Source organism: Oryctolagus cuniculus, chromosome 11, assembly GCF_964237555.1.
Source record: "Oryctolagus cuniculus chromosome 11, mOryCun1.1, whole genome shotgun sequence".
Lineage (NCBI taxonomy): Eukaryota > Metazoa > Chordata > Mammalia > Lagomorpha > Leporidae > Oryctolagus > Oryctolagus cuniculus.
Window position 1 is genome coordinate 83,159,505 of NC_091442.1, and position 26,885 is coordinate 83,186,389.

Sequence of the window (26,885 nt, forward strand, 5' to 3'; positions counted from 1 at the left end):
GAGTGCTTTCTGTGTTCGGGTCGGAAAGGCCTCCATCCATCCTGCAAAAGTATCAATAAAGACTAGAAGGTACCTATAATTGCTTGTTGGGAGAGTATTGGTAAAGTCAACCTGCCAATCTTCACCTGTTTATGTTCCCTCCTCTGCACAGGAGTCAACAGGGGAGGTGGCCTTACGTGGTGAGGGTTATTCTATAAACATAGTGGCCAAGAGCGAGTCACTTCCTTTATGACCGTATTTAGTCCCTTTCCTCCAAAAGCTCGGGAGACCAGTTGTACTAAGGCATCTCTTCCCAAGTGGGTAGAGTTGTGTATCTCCTTTATAATTTTCCATTGAGTGGCCATTGGTAGCATAATTCTATGATTTAGCATCCACCATCCACCATCTAACGCATTTCCCTGGTTAACATAATTATCTCCCTTCTGATGTCCCTTGCAGTGGATGACCGCCACTGCTAAAGGCTCCAGTACTGCCTGAAGTAGAGCCAGTATCTCTCTTCCATATTTAACAGGGGAATTCTTTGCAGTCAGTAAGCCCCTCTCTTTCCAGATTGCTGCGTATTGCATTGACTAGGGCTTTATATATATATATATATATATATAATATATATACAGACCTGTATATATATTAACTCGCTAACCTTTTCCCAGTTGTAAAGGCCTAGTCAATGTAATAAACTCTGCCTTTTGGGCTGAAGTATTGTGTGGTAGTGTTTGGGCTTCTATTGTCTGAGTAAGATCCACTGCGGCATAGCCTGCCTTTCTAACTCCTTCCTTCAGATAGCTGCTGCCATCAGTAAACCATTCGGCATCTGGATTTTCCAGGGGCTCATCTCGTAGGCCTGGCCTACTAGAGTACACCTGCCTAACTCATTCCCCCCTCAGAGACTCCATCCCCTTAATCCTAAGGGGAGTTGATGGCTGTCAAATCATCTCTTCGTAACTGCTTCCTGTTCATGGGGGGTGTAGTGCAGGCCCTGCCTATCCAGGGTCTGTAAGTCTCTGTCTATCCTGTCTAACAAATTTGCTTTGTGGGTTGGAGCAGTCTCAGTCATTGCCAAGGTCTGTGTCCCTGCGTAGTTAGTTACTCCAAGAAGTCGAGTGCTAAGGTTTCTGATTGGCTATAGGAGCAGTCAGGAATGTCTTTCGCATTCAACTGTGAAGACTTAAGAGGTAGAAGTTTAATCCTAATTTCACAGAAGTAGTCGTGTTCAATAGCACCTGTTGAGGTCCCTTTTATTTAAACTGAAACTGATCTGAAGAGGATCTTCTTACGAATGGCTTTCTCAGGAATTTCTAATGTTGGAGTTTTTGTTAAAAACTCCCTGATTCCTTGGAACACCTTTGCAGCTCCCCTGTCCAGCACAGTGTCTGTTACAGAGGCTTTTAAGCAACCACAAGGCTTAGAATCCAGATCCTGGAATCCGTAACTCTTGCAGCTACCCTTTTCAGTACAGAGTCTGCATCAGGGCCTCTTTAAAGCTATATACAAAAGTTTGGAATCCAGTTAATATTTTAAATCTAAGTTAAATTTATATGTCTGAAATTTGTTCAAGCTAAATAAATTAGGTCAATAAGACATAAAATATCTAAAAAGCAATTAATAGATTATCTGATTTATAGAATAGTACACACAAATTTACAGAATTGTGGAAGAGAAAATTATTTCCAGAGGACTACATAAAAACTTTCATTGATTGAAACATAAGCTAGAAGCTGAGGGAGGGAAGGGGAATCCGGGCAAGGATGGTTTGGTGACGTGTCATCCGTGTTGTGGCCTGAAGTCAAAACCTCATGGCTTGATTTATGTTAGTATCCAGGTTATGAGTGCTATAACTGTTCATCTTTTTCAGCATGCACTGATCGTGAGGGCCAACCCCGTACTTCTGGGGAGATTTGGAATGGGGGTGTTGACGAGTGCGCCCTGTACAAGTGTTTGGAGAATGGAAGCATTATTCCCATAGAACCCGACTGTGATGAGGAGCCCTCACCAGTGTGTCAACGAGAAGCTGAAGTCGTCATGAAGATCACTGATAAGTTGACTTGTTGTTCAAAGGAAATTTGTGGTAAGTATGCAGAAGTGTATAGGCAGTTAATTCCACAAAATATGTTGATATCTTTTGTGAAAAAAATAAGCCATGTATGATGCTTGATATAAAAAACTGAGTTGAAGTAGCAATGAAGTATTACTACAAATGTCATTGTTTTCCAAAGCAAGCTTTGCATCATTATGGTTTTGTTGAGTTGTAAATATATATGCAAAACTCTGACTATTAGCAATTCATAGTATTCAACCATATATGACAAGAGAATGGATCTGCAAAACTCTTTTTTAAAATAATTTTGAAAAAACATTTATCTGAAAGGAAGAGTTACCCAGAGAAAGAGAGGCAAGAAGAGAGAGAGCCATCCTCTAGTTCACTTCTCAGATAGCCACAAGTGCCAGGCTAGGCCATGCCGAAGCCAGGAGTCTGGAACTCCATCCGACCTGAACATCTCCCACATGGGTAGCGGGGACCCAGCGGCCTTCTTCCACTGCTTTCCTGGGCGTGTGCAGGGAGCTCGATCAGAACTGGAGCTTCCAGGATATGAACTGGCACTTCATATGTGCTGTCTGTATTGCGAGTGGTGGCTTAACCCACCGTATCACAGCACCTTGGATCTGGAAGTCTTTTACTTTGGCCATCAGGAGTGAAAGACATTAAAAGAAACCTGAAAGCTTGTGGCTTTTTGCATCTAAATTATTTCTTGTGCTAAACGGATGTAATTGCCACATAGAAACTTGCACTCACATAGTAATAGTCAGGCCCTTACTTCGAGTAAGCAGCACAAGATTTTAGCTATGTTAACTAATGTTTAACCCTTCTGTTTCTTATTTCCAGGGTGTGACATGACTTTGTGTGAAACTACCATTCCAACATGTACCGACAGTCAAAAATTGATTATAGGACACAGCCCTCTTTCATGCTGCCCACAGTACAAATGTGGTAAGTAAATCATCTGGGACAAAAAAGTGAAGTTTATTGCTCATTCAGAATAGTGGAATAGATTCTTCTTTGTGTCTCCAAGGTAATAGCTTAATTGCAAAAGATTGTGGAGTTGCTGTTTATTATATATTTCCACTAACATGAAGATCTTTAAGTTCTCGACACTAAATTGAAATAGAATTAAACACTATGTCATTAATTTTATCATCTCACTCTTAGAAGTTTCATGTTTCTTTGTATTTCTGCAGAATGTGACCCCTTCAAATGCCCCAATATTTCAACACCAGGATGCAGAGAAGATCAATTCATGATTCAAGTTCAAAGGGAAGAACCTTGCTGTTTTTACCCTTTCTGTAGTGAGTATTGTAGAGATAATTTCCTGGAAGAAGAGGAACAATGTCAAGAAAATCTCATTATTTGATGAATTTCATGGTACTGATGGTTACCAATATTCTGATGTTATCCTCATAAGCATTCAGCTGAGTAAGGATTGTAAAAACAAATGTACAATTTAAATGACTAGACTTATTACAATTAGTACTCTCCTGTATCAGGAAAAACTGTATATATGAGCTGGCTTCAAAAAACTGATCAAGGGGCCAGCACTGTGGCATAGAAGGTCAAGCCTCTACCTGTGGTGCCGGCATCCCATATGGGTGCCAGTTCGAGTCCTGGCTGCTCCACTTCTGATTCTGATCACTGCTGATGCGCCTGGTAAAGCAGTGGATGATGACACAAGTGCTCGGGTCTCTGCACCCCCATATGAGACCTGGAAGAAACTCTTGGCTCCTGGCTTCAGCCTGGCCCAGCCCTGGCCATTGTGGCCATTCATGAAGTGAACCAGCAGATGGAAGAGCTCTCTCTTGCTCTCTCCTTTTCTCTATGTATCTCTGCCATTCAAATAAATAAATAAATAAATATTTTTTAAAAACTGGTAGAAAATTCATGATATCTTTTAATTCCATTTTTCAATGACGTTTTTAAAGTCCCCTCATAAATATATCTTCCCAAACATAACCAAGACCAAAAGTCAAAGATTTTTTCCTGTAATCAGGCCAGTACCTAAAATATTTTTGTAGAAAAAGTTAGCACTATTTTTTGAATAATTGATAACTATAATATCAAGATATCATAGGCCCTCCTTAAAACTTCATCTCTTGAATATTGTGGGAGAGCTTGATGATCTTGAAAGAGAATGCAACAAAGAGTGACAGGGATGTAGCTGGAGCTAAATATTCTATCTAATGCATTGTACAAATACACTATTTTCCCCCTTCAAATGATTATTATTTCAAAGATTATTTGATGATGAATGTAGGCTTCAGTTGTTCCAATGAAAATCAAAACACATCTCCTTGAATCAGTTCTTTGGCTGCATAAGGCAAAATAAATAAATAACAACAACAGCAACAAAACAAACAAACAAACAAAAAACCTGATCAATTTTGTCTAACTTAAGCACAACCAATTATTGAAAGATATTTTGATATGGAACATGGGATCAAGATAATGCAGAACAAGGTAGCCCTGGGAAGGAAGGAAACCGGGTGCTCTGGGTCGAGATCACGAAGGACTGAGCCAGCTCCACCTAGGTCTTGTCCTGGTGTCCCCCTATTTATGATTCAAATTCCATGGGAAGAGAGTCTAAGTAGTCTAAAGTGAGTCATCCCACAGCAGTGTCCTAGGGAGAGTGAGACACCTGTATCACCAGGCTGTGAGACTGTGTGTGTATGTGGGGGACATTTCCTCAAGGTCATCCTGATAGCTATTGTCAACTTTGATAGATAGTCAAAGGGGACTTTGAACAGTCACAAGAGCCAGAGCCTATTGCATTGTTATAGTGTAAATTAGAATAATCAAGAGTAATAAATTAAGAACACTTAAATAAATCAATGGTATTTGGATCCAAATAAGAACAACTTATACTAGAAATCTGAATGCCTTATGTTTCTGGTAAGGTGATATTCTATCACTGTTCTTGGAAAACATCAATTTATATATTTGGGCAGTGTTATGTTTTATGACCAAATAAAGAGATAAATGTTATTTTTTATTTTCTATTTTATTAAACATACCATATTTTATTTTATTTGTATATAGTAGTCTGAGCTAATAATTCATTTGTTTTTAGCTCAGCTGTGACTTTTGGCTTTTTGTTTCACCACTAGTTTGTGAATCTTGTGTTGAACCTATTGCACAATGTTCTGATGGAGAATTTCTCACAGTGGATCTTAACACCACACACTTCTGTTGTCCTCAGTATTACTGTGGTAAGTGCATTTTAGCTAATCTACAGTGTTTACATGTGCTCAGGGTCTAAAAAGCCCTGTGCATGTTACATCAGACCTTTCTGTTAGGTTTGCTCCATGAGATGTACTAACACTTCCGTTCTACCTGCTGTGAGTCCTTGGTTCTGTCCTCACCTACATATGAAAACTGGGTGGTGGGAGAGACAACACTTGGGAGATTTAATCCATACACTGCATCAGTAATGACAGTTACTAAATGACAGGTAGTGAGAAAGGGAAATTATATAAAATTAACCATGTACTTTTTCTTTTTAGTGTGTGAACCAAATCTTTGTCCCACGCCACTACTCAACTGTGCAGAAGATATGACTCTTGTGAAAGAAAATGTTTCTGGTCAATGCTGTCCAGTGTGGCATTGTGGTAATGAATTTCACATTTCAAAGTTTTATCGTCCTAAATTAATGTACTTTGATCAATGTAAATATGTTGATTTTTGCCTTTTAGAATGTAACTGTGAAAAGCTTGTTGTGCCAACCTGTGAAGTGGTAAGAACACATTTTAACTGACTTGTCAAATCTGTCTATTCTCACTTTTCTCCCTCATTTCTGAATCCTTCTTGGAGTTAATGGCCTTTTTCGCATTAAATTATACCAGTATAATATGTCTTTTTATAAACTGATGACTGAATCTACTAGTCTTCTACTACTACTGAGGCTCAGTATTCTTTAAGTGAAGAAAAAATGTTTAAACTATTATTCTAGTACTGAATGATGTTTCTAATGATTCTTTTTCATTTTCTCTTTTTAAAAAAAATTTTGTTACTATAAAGAGAACAGATTTCATGTATTTCATAGGTAAAATTTTAAGAATATGAGCACATCTAATGATTCTTTAAGAATACACTGATAATGTATCTGTTTTCAAGGAGGAGGGACTATAAGCATGAAACTGCTGTAACTTTCTGAGAGTGATTGATGAACATGGGAGCCTTATAGGAATGTCGGATTTAATTTCTAGAAATAATAAGGCACTGGTGCTTCTACTTATGTTTTCAGGATTTATTTATTTATTTGAAGGGCAGAGTGAGAGAGAGAGAGAGAGACTGATGGTCCATCCGTTGCTTCATTCTCCAACTGCCCACAACAGCTGGCATTGGACCAAGACCAGGCTGAAGCCAGGGCCCCTGAACTCTACTTGGCTCCCACATAGATGGCCAGGGGTCTAAGCAGTCGGGCCGTGTTGCTCTACTTTCCCAGGCACATTAGCAGGGAGGTGGATTAGAAATCAGCACTCTGATATGCATGCTGGGGCCCAAGTAGTAGCTTAACCTGCTGTGCCGCAATGCCAGCCTCCTGGTGTCTTTTCTTGAATCTTATGATACATCCCCTGGTGCTTTCCAAGTCTTTGTTTACTTTAGCTATTTATCATCATGATATGTCCGCAAAGCTTGTGAAAGAATATATATTCCTGACTGTTTTTCTGAGAAGAAATTCTTTGTTTCACGAAGACCTTTTCATTTCCTCCTCAGGCAGTGTATGTTATCAGAGATTCTATTCTCCAGGTCAACACTGTATTTTGGGGAATAATAACATGATTTTTAAAGTAACAGAATGGATACTCTTCTTTTAGTTAATTAATTAATTTTTTTCATTGATAAGAGACAGAGGTGTCTTTGATTCACTGGTACAGTCACCAGATAACCACAATAGTCACGGGTGGGGCCAAGCTGAAGCCAAGAGTCAGGAATTCGATTCAGGTCTCCCACAGTGTTGGCAGGACCTTAAGTACCCAACATGCATATTAACAGGAAGCTAGACTTGAACATGGACTTGGACTGAAACCCCAGCACTCTAGTATGGGATGCAAGCATCCCAAGCAGTGCCATACTCACTATGCCAAATACCTGCCCCACGGTTTTATTTTAACAAGCACAGATCCAACATTTGTTCCAATGATGAATTATCATCTATGATTTATACAATGCATTCAAGATTTATGGATAAGTTTCATAAAAACTGTCTCATTTGGTTATTTTGTACATGTACTACCTACAGATTTATATAAACATAGAATTATGACACTATATTTCTCAAGTCTTTCTCAGTTTACATATTTACTGTATTATCTCAGTGATGGTTCACAAAGTAGGATTCTATTAGCTCATTTTGTAGGTATCAAAATTAAGATCCAAGAGAGTAAATGATTAACTGAGTTATCTAAGATTCAAATCAAGGGTTGATATGTATATGTGTGAGTATGTGTGTGTATGTGTGTGTGTGTTCATTCATTTTTTTCTACTCTGCCTTAAAACTTACATTTCCTCTACAAAGTGTAACCAAGACACCAAAATGAAGCCAAAATGAAAGTTAATATGACATTGCCTGTAGCCTGTAGCTATTGCTGGCATCTCCTCTCTTTGGTTGTGTCTCACTTTCCTCATCTGTAACACACAATTAAAAAAAAAACAACCATGGGAATTAAATAAGTTAATATAAATTAAATACTTAGATGTCACATGGCATATAGAAAGGGTTCATTAACTATTGTGTATGTTATTATATTACTATCAAATAAATAAAATAATCAGAAATTTAGCCACAAGGTGGAGTTCATCATAGAGAATTTTCTATCATTGGTGACCATCAAGAAAAGTTCAGAAGAAAGTGATCACAAGGCTAAGAATAATGAATGAAAGCAGTAGGACTAGTCCATGCAGGGGTGATAGGTGAATCCAGGAGTATGCTGAAGAAGAATGACCTCTGTCTTGCCTTGAGAGAGCTAATTGGAGGAGGAACAATGAGAAATGAAAATTCACCCAAATTGGCATATCTGGGAGGCATTAGTGGCAAGGCCAAGGAATATGGATGTATCTTATTCACTTTTTTTTTAGTTACTCATTCAATCAACATTTGTTGAAGACCAAATATATGCATTCATTGTGCTGACATATACAGAAGTACAACTCTACCCTGAGGAGTTTAGGTCAGATTTTTTTATAAAGATTTTACTTACTTATTTGAGAGGTAGAGCTACAGACAAAGAGAGGGAGAGTCAGAAAGAGGAAGAGTCAGAAAGAAGGTCTTCCATCTACCTTGTTCACTCCTCAAATGGCCGCAACAGCTGGAGCTGAACCCATCCAAATCCAGGAGCAAGAGCCAGGAGCTTCTTCTGGATCTCCCACGCAGTTGCAGGGGCCCAAGCATTTGGACCATCTTCCACTGCTTTTCCAGGCCCTAGCAGAGAGCTGGATTGGAAGTGGGGCAACCAAGACACGAACCAGTGTCCACTGGATGCCAGCACCACAGGTGGAAGCTTAGCCTCTTACGTCACAGTGCCAGCCCCTCAGTTCAAATTTAATAAAACAGGAGATGGAAAGTGTTCTACCTTAGGTGTGACTTAAGATCAAAATGGTGCTTGAGGGAAAAGACATGGATATTCCTGCATAGCACAGTATGGGCAGGAGGTCAGCAAACAGACTGATACAGCCATTCATGAATGAGGACAGGGAGGTTTATGTAACTGGAGAGACTGAATTTCAGGATGGCAAATATTTAAAACTTATCCGTAACTCAGATGAAGTTCTTGGTTCCCAGCTTTGGCCTGGCCCAGTCCTTGCTATTGTAGACATTTCAGGAGCAGTTGAAAGTCTCTCTCTAGCTCTCTCTCGCTTTCTCTCTCTCCTCTCTCCATCTCTCTCCCTCCCTCCCTATTTACCTCCATCTACCTATCCTTCTCAAGTAAATAAATAATGAAAAATTAGAAATCAGAATTAAGTAACAACCAGACCAAGGTTGTTGCATATTTAAAAAGGGAAGTGTGTATGAGAGAGAGATAGAGACAGAGAGAGAGAGAGACAGACAGCGACAAAGACAGAGAGAGATGATGAGCGAGAGAGATCTAAAAACACAACACTTTCAGGCTATAAGCCTTGTACACCATAATTCAAGTGCACCGGTGGGTCTTTGGACAGTCTGATCACCACAGGAAAACTCAGAGCAAGGTCCCTGGGATTCCAGTTGTAGCCATTTTCATTCATAGGTCCTGTGCTGACCAGCAAGAGGTAACAAAGCGTCTTGGGGATATTTCAGTAACTTCCAACATAATCAAAATCTGGCTCTTTCTCCTATGGGATTTTATGTTTCCTATGGTCTGACCATTAGAAGCTTCTTTGTGTTGAAACCTTTGTTCCTTCACTAACCTTGGTCTGGTTGTTACTTTATTCTGACTTCTAAATTTTCATTATTTATTTATTTGATAAGGATAGATAGATGGAGGGAAATAGGGAGGAAGGGAGAGAGATGGAGAGAGGAAAGAGGAGAGAGAGAGAGAGAGACTTTCATCTGCTCCTCAAATGCCTACAGTAGCAAGGACTGGGCCAGGCCAAAGCCGGGAACCAAGAACTCCATCTGAGTATGGATAGAGGGGCCCAAACACTTGTGCCCTCTGCTGCTTCCCAGGGTATACAGTAATAAGAAGCCTGGACTGGCAGCAGAACCAGGGTTTGAACCCTGGCACTCCAGTATGGGATGTGAACATCCCACATGACCTCCCTAAGTATTATACCAAATGCAACCCCTCCTGTCCAGCACCATGCTTTTTTCTTTTGGATTTCTTCCATTGTCCACTTCTCCTCTGAACATTTGTGCTAGGTGCTGGCCTCTCTAGCTTATTTCCACATCAACTTATTTGTTTTCTTTTTTTAAGATTTACTTTTTTGAAATAGTTACAGAGGGAGAGGGAGTGAGAGAGAGCGAGAATATCTTCCATCTGCTGGTTCACTCCCCAGATGGCCACAACATGCCAGGGGTGGGCCAGGCACAATCCAGGAGCCAGGAGCTCTTTCCAGGTCTCCCAAAGGGGTAGCAGGACCCTAAGTACTTGGCCTATTTTCTGCTGCTTTTCTCAAACCATTAGCAGAGAGCTGGATCAGAAGTGGAACAGCCAGGACACAAACTGTCACCCATATGAGATGCTAGCATTGCACATGGTGGCTTTACCACTACACCACAATGCTGACCCTCCCAGATCAAGTTTCAACATCTGAATATCAGTTATGAATCCAAAGTTGACATTACTCATTGTTCCCAGTGAATATTTGGTGCTTTTATTAGCACAGTACTAGGTACACAACAGTAGCTTCAATATGGTTGAACATCCAAAATTAATATACAAAAATTCCCCATACATAATGGTTTAGTTGTGTTTTTTTTTGTGTGAGATTTATTTATTTATTTGAGAGGTAGAGTTACAGACACACACACGCACACACACAGAGAGAGAGACAGACAGAAAGAAAGGTCTTGTATCCGCTGGTGCACTCCCCAAATGGACGCAATGGCCAGAGCTAGGTTGTTAGCTTCTTCTGGGTTTCCCATGTTGGGGTGGGGGCTTAAGCACTGAGCTGCCTTCCACTGCTTTCCCAGGCCACAGCAGAGATCTGGATGGGAACTGGAGCAGCCAGGACTTGAACCGGCTCCCATATGGGATGCCTGCAGTGCAGGCAGAGGCTTAGCCCACTATGCCACAGCACCCACCCCATTGATTCAGTTTTAACATTCATGGTTTTACATGGGCAATGAACCTCATCCCTTGTGTGTGTGAGTGCTCATTTTGAATGATGTTTAAGTGTTTATTTTAATGTCCAAGGTGATATAATTTTAAAAGTCAAATTATTTGTTCACATAGGTAACAACTATGCTTCAATGTAAAGAATGTATACTAAACTATTTGCAGTTTTATTTAAGAAATAACACTTTTATCGAGAGAGGATTCAAATATCATATAATTCAGCCTTTTAATGTGCACAATTCAGTAGTTTTTAGTTTATTTACAGAATTGTGCCACCATCAACACAACCAATTTTAGGATACCATAATGCCTGAATGAAAGCCCTTACCTATTAACAGTTATTCTTCATTTCTGTGGAAAGTCTCCAGCCTTCAGAAAGTGCTAATCTACTTTCTGTCTCTAAAGATTTGTTCATTCTGGACATTTCATATAAATGGAACTATATAATATGTGTTATTTTTTAAGAATTTTATTTAATTATTTGAAAGAAAAAGTGACAAAAGAAGAGGAGAAAGAAAGAGATACAGAACCTGCTGTTCACTACCCAAATGCCAGCAACAGCCAGGAGCTCCATCTGGGTCTCCCTCGGAGTGCCAGGGACCCAAGTACTTGGACCATCGTCTACTGTCTTCTCAGGAATGCTTGCAGGAAGTTGGATTAGAAGTGGTATCGAGGGGACTCAACCAGCACTCCAATATGGGATGTGGGTAGCACAAGCAGCAGCCTAACTCGCTGTGCCACCACGCCCACCCCACAAGTGCTCTTTTGTGTCTGATTCCTTTCATTTAACAGTGTTTTCAAGGTTCATCCATGTTGTAGCATGTGTCACTACTACATTCCTTTTTAATGTTGGACAATATTCCATTGTATGAATGTACAAATGTATCCAGAAATGTATTCAAATAAGATACACAGATGATCAATTGCATATAAAGATTCTTAATATCACTAACCATCAGTTAAAAGCAAATCAAAACTATAATGAGATACCACTTCCACCCCACTAAAGATAATAAAACATGTTGGCAAAGATGTGGAAAATTAGAACCCCTACATATTGCTGATGGTGATGTAAAATGGTGTGGTTTCTTCGGAAAACAACCTGGCTGTTACACAAAGGGTAAACATAAAGTTACCATATGACCCAGGTAAATACCCACAAGAAATGAAAACATAAGGGCTGCCGTTGCAGAGCAGTGGGTTAGGTCACCACCTGTAGTGCCAGCATCCTAATGGGTGCCAGTTAAAGTCCTGGCTGCTCCCTCCTGTGCCTGGGGAAGCAGTGGAAGATGGCCCATGTACTTGGGCCCGTACATCCACGTGGGAGACCCGGATGAGGTTCCTGGCTACAACCTGGCCCAGCGGTGGCCATTGTAGCCATTTGGGGAGTGAACCAGAAGATTAAAGATCTCTCTCTTTCTCTCTCCCTCTCTCACTGTAACCCTGCATTTCAAATAAATAAATATTTTGTAAAAAATTAATGAGGAGCCAGCACTATGTCATGATGGGTAGGGTGCTGCCTGCGGTTCCAGAATCCCACGTGGGCGCCGGTTCAAGTCCCTGCTGCTCTGCTTCCCATCCAGCTCTCTGATGTGGCCTGGTAAGGCAGTGGAGGATGGCCCAAGTCTTTGGGTCCCTGTACTCACATAGGAGACTGGAAGGGGCTCCTGGCCCTTGGCTTCAGATAGGCCTAGCTCTGGCCTTTGCGGCCATCTGGGGAGTGACCCAGCAAATGAGAGACCTCTCTCTGCCTCTGCCTCTGCCTCTCTGTGGCTCTACCTTTCAAAAATAAATATTTTTTTAAAAAAAGTAATGAAAACATATTCAAACAAAAACCTGTACCCAAATGTTCATAATACCACCATTTATAATAGTCAGAAAATGTAAAATGCCTAAGGTGATTTCACTACTCAGCTTAAAGGAGAGGGTTACTTACTTGGGAGTAAAAATGCCATCATATTTGACAGATTACTAAGTATTGTAGAATAATCAAGGAAATAATTCTTCTGATGAAATTGGGCATTCAGGAGATTAAAAGGGTAACTAAATATGTGGAAAAACCTCAATCTGTAAGGGGAAAATAGAATATTTAAGTCTAAAGATGAGAGGAAAGGTGAGCATTGTAGTTACAAAATCATTACCATTGGCCGGCACACGGCTCACTAGGCTAATCCTCCGCCTGTGGCGCCGGCACCCCAGGTTCTAGTCCCGGTTGGGGCGCCGGATTCTGTCCCGGTTGCTCCTCTTCCAGTCCAGCCCTCTGCTGTGGCCCAGGGAGGCAGTGGAGGATGGCCCAAGTGGTTGGACCCTGCACCCGCATGGGAGACCAGGAGGAAGCACCTGGCTCCTGGCTTTGGACCAGCGCAGCAAGCCAGCTGTAGCGGCCATTTGGGGGGTGAACCAACGGAAGGAAGACCTTTCTCTCTCTCTCTCTCTGTCTAACTCTGCCTGTCAAATAAATAAATAAAAAATACAAAATCATTACCGTTACAAAATCATTGAGTAAGTGACCTAAAAGAGTTGATAAAAACCTAATAATAGTCCATCTTTGAAGTAGCACTTGGAAAATTTGATTTATTATTGTGTTTTTTCACTCCATTATTTGAACATTTGATTTCCAGTTCAGTTGGAATTGACCAAAGACATAGAACATCATATGAGTTGTCTTTATGAAGCTACAGCTTATAAGGCACTAAGAAAACAGATATTATTACCTTACAGAAAAAGCACCTCTTATATGTTACCTTGAATTTATTTGAAGCATTTCTTTGTATCAATAATCAAATTCTGGAGCTGGCACTGTGGCGCAGCGGGTTAATGCCCTGGCCTGAAGCGCCGGCATCCCATATGGGTGCCGGTTCGAAACCCAGCTGCCCCACTTCCTATCCAGCTCTTTGCTGTGGCCTGGGAAAGCAGTAGAAGATGACCCAAGTTCTTGGGCCCCTGCACCTGCATGGGAGACCCAGAGGAAGCTCCTGGCTCCTGGCTTCAGATCGGCGCAGCGCTGGACGTTGTGGCCAATTGGGGAGTGAACCATCAGATGGAAGACCTCTCTCTCTCTCTCTCTCTCTCTCTCTCTGTCCCTCCTCTCTCTGTGTAACTCTGCCTTTCAAATAAATAAATAAATCTTTAAAAAAATAATCAAATTCATTATATTACTGATATCAAAAGAAAATTAAATGTACTCAGGAACAGTTGTTTAAAGGAAAGTTCTGGCAACTTTAACCTTGATCTTACACTCACATGAGGATTCTATACCATTCCAGGGGCAACACCATGACAACAGTTTATTAACAGATTATGGTTATATTATAGAACCCCATGCCTGCCCAACACAAGGCAAGCCAATCACTGACCCCAGAGGGGTGGAAGAAAGTAGTTTGTTTTGCAATGTACCAAGCAAGGAGTTAGACAGCTATTGCTCAATCCCTGAACTCCCCAAAGGTTTAAGGGTTGTCAATCACAGATTAAAACTGCAGTTGAGCAGTATGTGTCCAGCTCATGTTCAGGTCTCCTGCTGGTCCACAGTGCTGCCGCCCTTCTCTTGTCTGGTCAGAAATAGGAGGCATGTTCTGAAACTTCCGTGATGGCAAAGTGAGCTCCAGTCCCACTGAGGTCTAGGACGGTTATTCCTTTGTAGGCCTAGAGTTCCTATGAAGTGACTCGAAATGGAGTCTAGAATTGATGAAGTTAACTATAGAGGTGAATTCTGAATCTTGTGACCTGGGGTGTTCTAAGGTGAGCAGGACCTCAGTATCACCCCCTTGACTTTGTGAGTTAATCTTTAGTAAGGGGTGACTTGTGGTGAGAAGATAAGAGGACCTGCACATCGAGGGAGGGAGACTGGAGTCTGATGAAGTCTACATCAAAGACATTAAGGGGCTGGAAGCTTGGTTTCATTTATCCAGCACTTTCTCTGTGTCAGCTCTTTACTTCTGTTGACCCATTTATTTCTCTCAACAATCCTAAGGGGAAGGCGATGTCATTATCCTCTTTATACATGAGGGAAGTGAGGCACAAACTGGTTAAGTAATAAGCGTTAGTTCACACAACCAATAAATGGCAGAGCCAGAACTGACACAAAAGCAGCCCTGTTCTAGAGTCTTTGCTGCTGACCACCGTGCCAAATCCTTCTGCTCTGGCACTGTGATGGCACCCTGGTTTGGGTGCAGACATCGGAGCCCTGGACCACCTCTATAGAGCAGATCAAGAACACTTCTCCCAAGCAAAGTTTGCAGGATCAGCAAGTGTTTTCTTATCTCCAATTGCCTGCTAGAAGCTCAGAGTCCAGATGTATGATTTTTACGTTAGGATGACCTGGCAATCACCTTCTGCACCTTCTCTCACTTAATAGTTAACGAAGTTGAAATGTAGAGGAATTGAGTGATGTGTGGCCACATTATTTATTTGAATGTTTTCTGCAGACTACTGATTAAATGACAACAGGGTTAATACAAACTTATTCACCAGGAAATATTTAGTAAGCACTTGCTATGTCTATCTGTGTGGCAAGGAACTTATTAGATGTTATAAAGTGCATTTTTTACAATTATAATAAGCTCTATCACTAGTTATATAATAATAATAACAATATCTTTCTAATAGGGAGAATTTACTGCAATAGACCTTACCTTTCAGAGTGACTGTGGATGTGTACAGTATCTCTGTGGTAACTATGTGTTTGTTTTGTAACTTTTAAATGATAAATAATATTATTAGTATATATTATTCATTATTAATAAATGTAAAATTATTTTATTCGAGATATATATTATACATATTAAGCCATTCAGCAGTATTTGTGTTTAAAAATAACAATTATTTTTCAGTTTGCCATTTTGTGATATCTTCAACTGTTCTATGAAATTTGATAATTGGTCAAAAAATATTTTTTAAGTGGATTCACAGATTTTTTTAAAAGATAATACTGACTGTTTTAGCATATCTGTATTTAATTTAAAAAAACATTATGCCTGAAAGCGTGAGCATATTTTTGCCTGTTGTTTTGTTATGATTCTTGTTAATATAATAAAGAATTAATTTTATTTTTCTGCAAAGTTACACATCTTCATCTTAAGTATTGGTAGGCTAGTAGAAAATAGAATTTCTGTTCAAACAGATTGAAGTTTGTGTATTTTTAAAGGAAAGAAGATGAAGTTCAGTGTTGGGGATGCACAGGAGCTTCCGTGCTGAGTTCTTCGTCACTGCCCAGCTATTCTGACTTCCTGTGTGGAAACAGGCCAGCCCTGAGGCCTGCTACCCCTCTCGTGAAATATGACTCACATGAAAGTTGATTTTACAACACCGAAAACTGAAACATTTCCCTCAAGACAATCATTAAAAACCATAAAATGTCACCCAGTCTTTTCACGAAGAGGCCTTGGACTATAGAATTAGTCTTTGCTTCCACCCACTTCCACCCCTAACGGTGGCTATGTGTTTCCTCTTGAAGAGGGAGCAGCAGGTAGATTGCCCTTGCTTGAGATCTCGTCATCTGGAACCTGCTTCCAAATATAACTTTTGGTGGAAGGTCAGATTACAGATTTTTTTTTTTTTTTGGTGGAAGGTCAGATTATAGATCGATTTGCTAAGGAATAAATGTGTTACAGTCATTGTTAAGTAAACTCTTGGGTTACTACTGATATATTAAGGTGATGATCCTCATTGGTTTTGAAAACTTGGCACATCACAGTGACAATATAAACTTAAATATAAGATCCATTGATCAAAATATCAGTATCATATTTTCTCATTGACTATTTTCTTGCTTACTTCTTTTCTTAGAAAAGGATGATGTGTGTGTGTTTCAAGACGTATCGGTGTTAAATCCTGGACAATCTATGATAAAGTATTTGGAAGGAGACTTCTGTTATACAATAGAGTGTCTGGAAGAAAAAGATAACCTTACAGGCTTTCACACTTTGAATTTTACAATGGTGAATTGTTCAAAAGAATGTGATGTTGTAAGTATAAGATGTTATAAGTCATTTTGCTGAGAATTAATGAAACTAAAAAAATGGCAGCTATAAAAAATGAAGTAGTAAATACTCAATGAATTAAAAACATATACTTAAATAGTTTCCAGTAGTCTATTATTTTGTAATCTATCTATGTACAGCATACTTATACTTCACTGTGTGTGACCTTGAGCTTTAAGAGTTTTATTATCTGCAGCTTGCCAACCTGATTGCCCTGGGGTTGTTACATTTGCTTGATGAATCTTGGCTCTAAGATACAAAGGTTAACAGCTTCTTTACTTCCAGCAAAGCTATATAAAGTCGATTATTATTGGAAGCTCCTCGAATTCAACCTTAGAAATGCACACAGCTATTCAGAGAGGTGTATAGTTATGGTGGGAAGCACCTCCAGAACGAATTCACTAAATATATTGGTAATATTCTGTGGCTAATTCCATGTATTTTCATTAAATGCAGCACCAGGTATATACCCCATCCACAAGTGATTATGATTGTTGTGGTACCTGCAAAAATGTATCCTGCAAATTTCAAATGGAAAATGGAACATCAGTTATATATGAGGTATTAAACTTTTATTCCTCAAAATGTGGTCCTTGGAGGGTAGCTCTCTGTGATATTTTCCGAAAAAGACTCTTGAGTCAATAAGTTTGGAAAATGTATCATGCACACACATACCTTCCTTACATACAATAAACATGCTCAGATACAATACATTTTCCATATAGGAGAGAGTTGCATTTATTACATTTTAAATTATCTGTTACTTTCTATAGTAAAGAAATATGTTTACCTTCTTTTTTATGATTATCATACCTTTACCCTTTTCCCCAAATATGAAGAATAGCTTTGGGAAATTCTGATTTCTAGTCATTTCACAGGAAAATAGCAATTAATTTTTCAAAGAAAGAGCTAATTTTTCTTTCAGATAAATTAGATATTGCCATACTATATTTTCTGATTTGGGCATTTTACCTTCTTTTACAACTGGATATATAGATCTTTTTCAACTGAGGTTCATAGCATAACCAATACTGTTCATAAATTAAGATAGAGTCTAAGAAAAACAATATAGTCAGGTTCATGAGATTCTTCACTTGACTGCAAAGACTCTTCAAACCAGAGTTATTTCAAAATATGGATTATAAGACAAAAATATATATCAACAATCTCTGCCCAATAATTATGTAATAATTACTTCAGCTGGCTTTATTTTTAAATAGGAATTCTGAAATCAGGAAGAAATCAGTTATTATATTTAAACATTTTAAGAAAGAATAGTAACAGATCTTAAAATAGCTACAAGATATACAAAATTAGAACCATAAGTCAGTAAGACCACCATCCAAATATTGTAAAAAATTTTTCTGATGATAAGGTAATACAGGGAAGAATAAAAAATCTCAATAGAGGATGTCCATCAGTAAGATGATTTGTTATTTATAATTAGTGAGGAAATATTGGAACAAGACCTTTGACATATGGCCAAATTACATAACCAATTTTGTAAGTGGAAACAGATTCCTATCTTCTTCTTTCATCTCTGTTGCTTTATTTCACATCAACATCTCAGTTCTAGTGTGAAACCTAACATATAAGAACACGCAATACATCTATATGCATTTTTAATCATTTTAGATAAATTTGGGAATAATTTTAATTGGAACATTTTATATTAAAATGAGCTCTATGCATCTTGATTTGACTTTTGATTTCTTAGATAGGACAGAAAATATTCCACTTAAGAAATACAACCAATTTTGATATGCAGAAACAGTAACCTTTCTCTTTTATTTTTAGGAAGGGAGTACCTGGCACTATAATTGTACCACATATGAATGTGTTAAGACTGGTGAAGGGGCAATGATTCTGAACTACAGTATGGTCTGCCCCCCTTTTAATGAGACTGAATGCAAAATGGTTTGTACTTGGTTATACCTAAAAACATGCAACTTAAATATAATTTAGGAAATACACATAAATATGTTTTCCAAGGTCATTTATTTATTAGGTGAATGTTTCATTTGCATGTGTAATTAAAAGCTCTATTATAAATCCTCAGTTTGTTATTTTGAGTTATACATGTGTTCCACATTTGACTCTCTCTAAACAGATACTTTGCTCTATCTGGGTTTTTATATAAAGATCCAAAGATTATTGAAAAATCATTTGGTCAGCAGACCTAGCCCTCCCCCTCTTTATACGGATTAATAAGTTAAGCAGAGTTTGGCCAGTTTTCTTTCTTAGACCAGTAGCCATATTTATGATGTCATTCACCTTTTAATGCATGCCAGCATAGTAGCATTTGCTATGGCTTCTCTGAGACAGGCCACTGGGGAACTCAGCACAAGTCTACAGCATTACCAGTCCTTTAGTTTTGGTCAACTAAGTTCCTACTCTCAGGAAAGAATCTACTGGTAGATTTTTTATGGTGATGTAATTTTTATTTCTAAGATTCTTCATATTTTAATTATTTAGGCAATAATAATCTAATGGACAGTGAGTTTTATTCAGTTGTGTAGAGAGCATAGTTCATTAATTTGTTTTCAAGATGTGCCCTTTTAATGATGATGGCTATCTATATAGTTATAACATGTAGTAAAGTCATAGAATTTCAACTCTGGTAGGAAATGTAGGCATCAAATTATTTCAAAGACTCAGCTTTAGCCGGCGCCACGGCTAATCCTCTGCCTGCAGCGCTGGCACGCTGGGTTCTATTCCCGGTCGGGGCGCCGGATTCTGTCCTGGTTGTTCCTCTTCCAGTCCAGCTCTGGCCCGGGAGTGCAGTGGAGGTTGGCCCAGGTCCTTGGGCCCTGCACCCACGTGGGAGACCAGGAGAAGGCTCCTGGCTCCTGGCTTCAGATCAGCACGGTGCGCCAGCCGCAGTGGCCATTTGGGGGGGGGGGGGGGTGAACTAAAGGAAAAAGGAAGACCTTTCTCTCTGTCTCTCTCTCTCACTGTCCAGTCTGCCTGTAAAAAAAAAAAAAAGACTCAGCTTTATGGAGTAAATTATTCTTTTATTTGAATTATAACTAACAAATTACTAAAAGCAATTAGCTGTTATCTTAAGCATTTCAAAAGCCTGGGGCTGGTGTTATAGCATAGTAGGTAAAGCTGCTGCCTGCTATGCCAGCATCTCATATGGGTACCCATTCAATTCCCAGCTGCTCTACTTCCTATCCAACTCCCTCTAATGTACCTGGAAAAGCAGCAGAAGATGGCCTAAGCACTTGGGCTCCTGCACCCACGTGGGAGACCAGGATGAAGCTCCTGGCTCTTGACTTTGGCCTGGTCCAGCCCCCAGCCACTCCAGACATTTGGGAAGTGAACCAGTAGACAGAAAATATTTTTTTTCTCTCTCTCTCTTTCTCCTCCCTCCCTGCCTCCCTCCCTCCTTTTCTCCCTCTCTCTCTCTAACTCTGCCTTTCAAATAAATAAAATAAAGGAAAAAAAGAATTTCAAAAGCTATTCAATAAAATTGTATTAATTTAGCCTTAGACCAGAACCATCTTGAGTTCAGGAATTTTTTTTAAAATTTATTTGACAGGTAGAGTTTAAAGACAGTGAGCGAGACAGAGAGAAAGGTCTTCCTTCCGTTGGTTCACCCCCCAAATGGCCGCTACGGCTGGCACTGAGCCAATCCAAAGCCAGGAGCCAGGAGCTTCTTCCTGGTCTCCCATGCGGGTACAGGGGCCCAAGCACTTGGGCCATCCTCCACTGCCATCCCAGGCCACAGCAGAGAGCTGGACTGGAAGAGGAGCAACTGGGACTAGAACTAGGCGCCCACATGGGATGCCGGCGCTGCAGGCAGAGGATTAACCTAGTGCGCCATGGCACCGGCCTCCAGGGATGTTTTCATTAATAAAATATTAAAGCAAAAGACATGGCCTTTTGACATTACATTATGTTGAGAATCTCAACCTAAATAGGGTATTTTAGATCATTTCAAATCATAGAAAAAATAATATAATAGTGTCTATTTAGAATAATTGTTAGTATTTTGTTTTGGGGAAAATATTTCATGGTATTTTAAATGTGTTCTTTTAGGTTGAGTAATCTTTTCATAATTTTTCATATTGTTGATATAGAAATAATGTAATTTTAAGTACTTATTTTTAATTTTAAAACAAATATTTATTAGAAATAAATCCAGTCAGTTTCCTACAAAGACTTTGTGATATCTGATAAAAATATGAGGAAGGTTAGTTTTCTATTTGTAGTCCAAGAGGAAATGGATTAACATGTATTTTTAAAACTTTCCTCTCCTCTCTTTCTAGAATGAAGGAATTGTAAAGCTTTATAACGAAGGCTGTTGCAAGATCTGTAAGTGAGAACACATTACATGCATTAACTTGATAGATTAGACTTAATTCCTCATGGTGATTACAGTTTTCCTTCTAAAAGTCAATTCCTGTGATGCATGGATGTAAACAAATTTTATAAATGCATTTTTGAATCTTTTTGTGTTATGTAGTTGATAACTTCATACTTTAACTTTATCTTCTGGAGTGTGAGTAAAGTGCTTTTAATTCAGATCAATTTTAACTTAAATATTGGAAATTTCCTTATTATGGTATCTCTCAAAAGATATTTGATGAGATTTTAATGTGTTTTAAGTTTAGAAGTGCCCTATGGTCAACATTGTTTAGGACATGCTAAAGCACATAAAGTTAAGTGTCTTGAAATGGCATGATGACTCCAATAAGGACCTAGAAAATGCAGTATTTTCCATTCAATTTAACAAGCCTATGCTTCTGCGCTAAACATTTAGAAAATACTGTTTTAGTGGATTATATTTAAATCCAGTATATGATGGTTCTCATAATTATCCTGACAATTAAAGTTCTGATAATTACATTCATATGATAATATTCTTTGTACTAGCGTAAATTAAAAGGTTCATTTCATAGTGATTAAGGATGATTTTAAGGACTGAAGCAGAATAGAGGGATATTCATGTAACCATTTTTCTTTTTAAAGTGTTTATGAAGTTATGTCACTATAAAAAAGAAATTTTAGGAAAATTGTCATCAACAGTAATTTAAAATTTATTTAGTGAACTTTCAGGAAAAGAAGTATAACACAGTTTAGGTTAATAATGCCGTGGTATAAGTTTAGATACAAAATATACTTCTCAAATGAGATTTTAAAACTTCTTTGATACTAGGGTAAATCAAATAAATCTGTAAGAGTAGTCTTATTTACTTAGAGCTGTAAGTCATATTGAATAGCATATTTAAAAATTTATTAAATATAGACACAACATGTTAATACACAATTGAACATAATAAAAGCTTATAGATCAGAAAATCTCCTTAATTTTCTACATATTATTTATTCCTCACAAAAGTCCAGTGAAGTAGGTTCTGAAAAATATCCTAATTTTCAGTGTAGAGAAGTTAAGTAACAGATCCAAGTTATACCACTTGTAAGTGGTCTTGCATAATTTCAAAACCTGCCTCTTACCTATCCATGGTATTCTAGAACATACCCAGAATAAATTTTAGGAGAGGGCAGAGATAAGCTCTGCTGATCACAAGTCTGAGTTTCTGTTAATTTGATGTGTGAAAAGCCAAATACAACACTCACATACCTACAACAAGCGCAAAAGGCCCAATGGATGGTGGCCTGATGACTAATTTGTAATTGCATTGGCTTGCTGGGTTGTTTGAACAAGGGACTACCAAATGAGTTTTTTAAATACCAGAAGCTCATTGTGTTACAGTTCTGCAGGCTAGGAGTCCAAAAACAAGCTTTAGGGCAGGATTAGTTCCTTCTGAGGGCAGTGAGGAAAAGGTCTTTCTCTGTAGCTTGTAGGTGGCCCTCTTCAAGTTTGCATGTTATCTATCCCTTTATACGTGTTTCTGTCTACATTTCCCCTTTTTATAAGGACACCAGTCATGTTGGATTATGGCCTCTCTACAGATCTCAGTTTCACTTGGTTTCCCCTGTACAAACCTGTGTCCAAATAATGTCACCTTCTAGGACCTATAGGAATTTTGGAAGACATAATTCAGGCCATTACAATTATATTGCTGGTACTTTGTGGTTAGTATAATACTCCATATGCATTTTTAATTATTGGACCTCTGATTATATGAACTATCACTTACCTCCTGCCACACAGTGATGCTCTTTTAGTACTATTGTAGTCAGGCCACAGGTAATCCCCCAAACAGTTCTAGGAAGTAGACATGGTTTTTTCCATAGATGAGAAAATGAAGATTGAGGAAGTTAATCTCACTAGTCAGTAATGGATGACTGTACAACGTCTGTGTCCAATCTCTTTTATCTCTGCCATGCTTTTTCATGTGGAAGAATAACAATAAGCCATTTTGATTCCTCTCATCTGATGTGTAAGGTCCAGGATAGTTTCTGTTTTGTTATCATGATTAGTAGTCGTATGAAGAGAAGAGATTACCAATAGTTCATAGACACAGATCTATTGTTGGAAAACCCGTGACTGTGGTCTTTCTTTTGGGAGACCATGCTATGTTGGGGAGATTGTGATGGTTGTGTTGTGCTAAACCAAACATATTGTAGCAAAGTCTCTCAGGAATGAGAAGGAAGTGCCTCTTGGCACAAACAAATACAGCTAACTAACAATGAATTGATGCTGTCTCAGTTTTATTCATTGTACCAGTGGCTTATCAAGCAGGTTTTTATTGGGTGCATATATATACAGACACCCTTTTAGGCACTGGGAGTATAAGAGTGTCTGGGAAGTATCACCATGTTCCTAAATCTGTGTCTGTGAAATACATGAAACTTGTATAGCTTAAATCAATTTCTAAAAAGAAGAAAGATAAAAGCTAAAAAGGGGGGGGATAATATCTGCATGATACAGTGCTTATTATCAAGTGGAAGAAGAAACAATAGCCACATAAATGCATACTAACAACGTCAGATAGTGGTGAACCCTGTGAAGAAAAATAGTACCAAATGAAAGCAAGAGGAGCTGGGTGGTTAATTTAGGTGGGGGCCTAGGTAACATGTCTATGATGAGGTGTCATTTAGAAGAGCCTGGGGAGCCACTGGAGTAGTGGAGAGTGTTGAAAGTGGAGGAAATAGCAACATGCTCCAAAAGCACATGGAGTGAAGGGAGGAAAGTGGTAGAATAGCATGAGGTGCCGATGGTGGTAAAGATAATTTCCTTTTTGACTATTCCTTTTCCTTAAACTTTTATGAGAGAAGACAGGCTAATTGTTGGAAGCACCATAGAGGCACAAAACAGCCTGAACTCCACCAAGAACACTGTTTTGAGCTAAGCTATGATTGAATGGGAAAGAAAGAATGAAGCAGCAGAGGAGACCAAGGAGGTGAAATAAGTTTTAAAATAGACAGAGTGATAGACTGGAGCAAATGCTGTCGTGAGGTACCCTAGGATGAGACCTGGGATGGCCTTTGAATTCAGCAGTTTGGAGGTTATGGGTGACCTTGACAAAATTTAAGTTCAGACAATCTAAGCTACCCATCCCACCTTCAACCAGAGTAGCATAACTTTTAGTTACTTTACATGTTAGGATTTTGTATATGCATTTATTTTAACCAAGGATTTTATGGCTAAACTCACTTAAAAATTGGTGATATAATCTACTTATTTGCAAAAAAGGAAACTTCATGAGAATAATTTTGTGATTTTCCTAAAGTGACAAAGAAAATTAATACAAAGTGAGGTTAAATACTTGATCTTTCGCATTCTAATTCAGGAGTTACAACTGTTATCACACAACAGCAAATGGGCTCAGTATATTCTGGAGTGCAATTACTAAGTGGAAATTTGTCACAAAGACACATATTAATATGTCACTGCTGAATGCAAAGTGTTCTTATTTTTAATTTTTATAAAAGATTATGTCAGAGCTATCAAATCAAATCTATTTCACCTGTACAGTTGAATATGGTTGGTAAGCAATTCAGTTACATTTTTGTACTAATTTAGATCAATATCCAATAAGATAATACAGTTTTTGATATCAGTTTTCATTTCAAATTGATATGTATGTATTTTTATATATTCATTATATATATATTTAGTTACATCTATTGTGACTCAGTCCAAAAATTGTTTTACACATGTATATATACCATACACAAATTGATGTCACAATATAGGTGTGGAGATTTTTTTATGTGATTATGATAATATTGTAAGACAAAATATAAAAAGTAAGAACAAATAAGTATAATGCTAGGAAATAGAGCCTATTTTGAAAGTACAAGTAAATATTATATGTAAAATATATGACTGAAATTTGAAAAATCTTTTAATACTGAATTTTATATAACTATATCAGTTGTAAAATTTAAACACATTCATGTATTTGAATTAACTAACAATTTAAGTTAGGCCTTTTGATGAGTAAATATTCTATATTTTATCAGGCAAACGAGAAGAAAAAATATGCCAGAAAGTGATCATTAAATCAATCATAAGGAAACAGGATTGTGTAAGCCAAAGTTCTGTAAGTAGAAAAATTTCATTTGTCACATCAAAGCATGCATCTTTCCAGAAGTATATGTGTTCCAGTACTAACACTTTTATAAGCCAACAAAATGTCAACAAATACAATATTTAACTTTGAAGTGATTCCTACATTCCAGTCTTAAAATATTCCATTTGTGAAGAAGTATAATTATTCTTAGCATGTACAACAACCAATTCTGAATGAAAACTGCAATCCAGAGAGATGGAAATTGGATCAAATTATATTTGAACACATATTGTCTTAACTGTGTAATGTTACTGAGCAAAAATAGTTCTAATTCTCACTCGCCTCCTTTAATATGACCTTTCAATTCCATAGTCTACTTGAGCCATGGAATAACACAGGGGACAACAGCTTCTTTAGGTTATGGTTCATTTATTCCATCTATCTATGTGTGCACATTTCAAGCCTTAAGTTGTATCAGCATTGCTAGGTTGGGCATTGCCAGTGAACTTCTCTCTGGAGTTAAGTTTCCATTTGTTACTTTCCACAACTTTCTAACATGAAGTGATGAGGAAGAAAAAGCCTTGCTTCCCTCAGACGCCTTGCGGAATCCAACCATAAAGGGTGCTTTTAAAATTTAAGACATTCTCTTCTTTGTCTCTCCCTACAGATCAATATTGCTTCTTGTGATGGAAAATGCCCATCAGCTACCATATATAACATCAATATGGAAAGTCACCTCAGATTTTGCAAGTGTTGTCGTGAAAATGGAGTGCGAAACATTTCTGTGCCTCTATATTGCTCAGGAAATGGCACTGAGATTATGTACACTCTCCAGGAACCTATTGACTGTACATGCCAGTGGAATTAACACTCCTACATTCCAAGGACCCTAAACGACTGCATAATGTCAAATATAATTCACTTTCATCACTATTTAGGCACTTGGCAGATTAATATTGTTTAACTACAATGTATTAGGAAGGATGTTGGGATATGACTGTTCAACAGTTGGTACCAAATACAACTTCAGTGGCAAAATTAGTTTTATTGTTTTGCTCTATTTTAAAGAATCAACTGATCCTCAGCTGTTCAGCTAAACTGCTTTTATACATTTAATTGCAACATGGCACAGATCTGAAATATTCTGTTAGGTTATTTTTCAGAATTCCTTCAATTTCATTCATTCAATAGTTATCTCATTTGCAAAGTCTTCCATAACTATCCAAGTTAAGATATTATTTATTCTCTACTAATTAGTATGGTAAATATAATTAGTTAAAATTAGCATTGAGATAGCCAAAAAGAATGCTTAGAGACAGATTGTAGAATTACAGGAGTTTGGATTATTGAAAATCTGAATGGATATTGGCAATATTATTGCAGATTCCCTTCATCTTACATATATGCCAGATAACCAGAGAAACTGTGTGACTTACACTGATGAATTCATTGTAATAATACAGTGAATTCAGTTTGATTAAGTTCCAAGTTTTTTTAAACTCAGTCCTATCCTTTTTTTAATCCACAGTAAAGTATCACAGAATCTTTCATCTTAAAGAGTTTGCATTTGATAGACTTAACAATTTGAAGTCCAATGTGTTTTTTAAATGCTACTCACACATTAATACTTTTTCCAACAACAAGGATGGGGAAATATAACTTCAGTTACCAT

General features: G+C 38.1%; 1 protein-coding gene across 1 annotated transcript in view; it reads left to right on the plus strand.

Moving 5' to 3' along the window:
• The window catches only part of OTOGL (otogelin like), a 172,753-nt gene extending 146,443 nt beyond the window's left edge, over positions 1-26,310 (plus strand). Inside the window, exons 46-58 of the mRNA XM_051846511.2 lie at positions 1,853-2,065; positions 2,882-2,986; positions 3,235-3,342; positions 5,155-5,256; positions 5,551-5,655; positions 5,740-5,780; positions 15,409-15,472; positions 16,588-16,766; positions 17,238-17,342; positions 18,579-18,698; positions 21,056-21,101; positions 25,164-25,243; positions 25,881-26,310. Coding sequence (XP_051702471.2) covers positions 1,853-2,065; positions 2,882-2,986; positions 3,235-3,342; positions 5,155-5,256; positions 5,551-5,655; positions 5,740-5,780; positions 15,409-15,472; positions 16,588-16,766; positions 17,238-17,342; positions 18,579-18,698; positions 21,056-21,101; positions 25,164-25,243; positions 25,881-26,081 — 1,469 coding nt within the window. The 3' untranslated portion in view covers positions 26,082-26,310. The remainder of the gene's footprint in view (positions 1-1,852; positions 2,066-2,881; positions 2,987-3,234; positions 3,343-5,154; positions 5,257-5,550; positions 5,656-5,739; positions 5,781-15,408; positions 15,473-16,587; positions 16,767-17,237; positions 17,343-18,578; positions 18,699-21,055; positions 21,102-25,163; positions 25,244-25,880) is intronic.
• Positions 26,311-26,885: the final 575 nt, after the last annotated feature.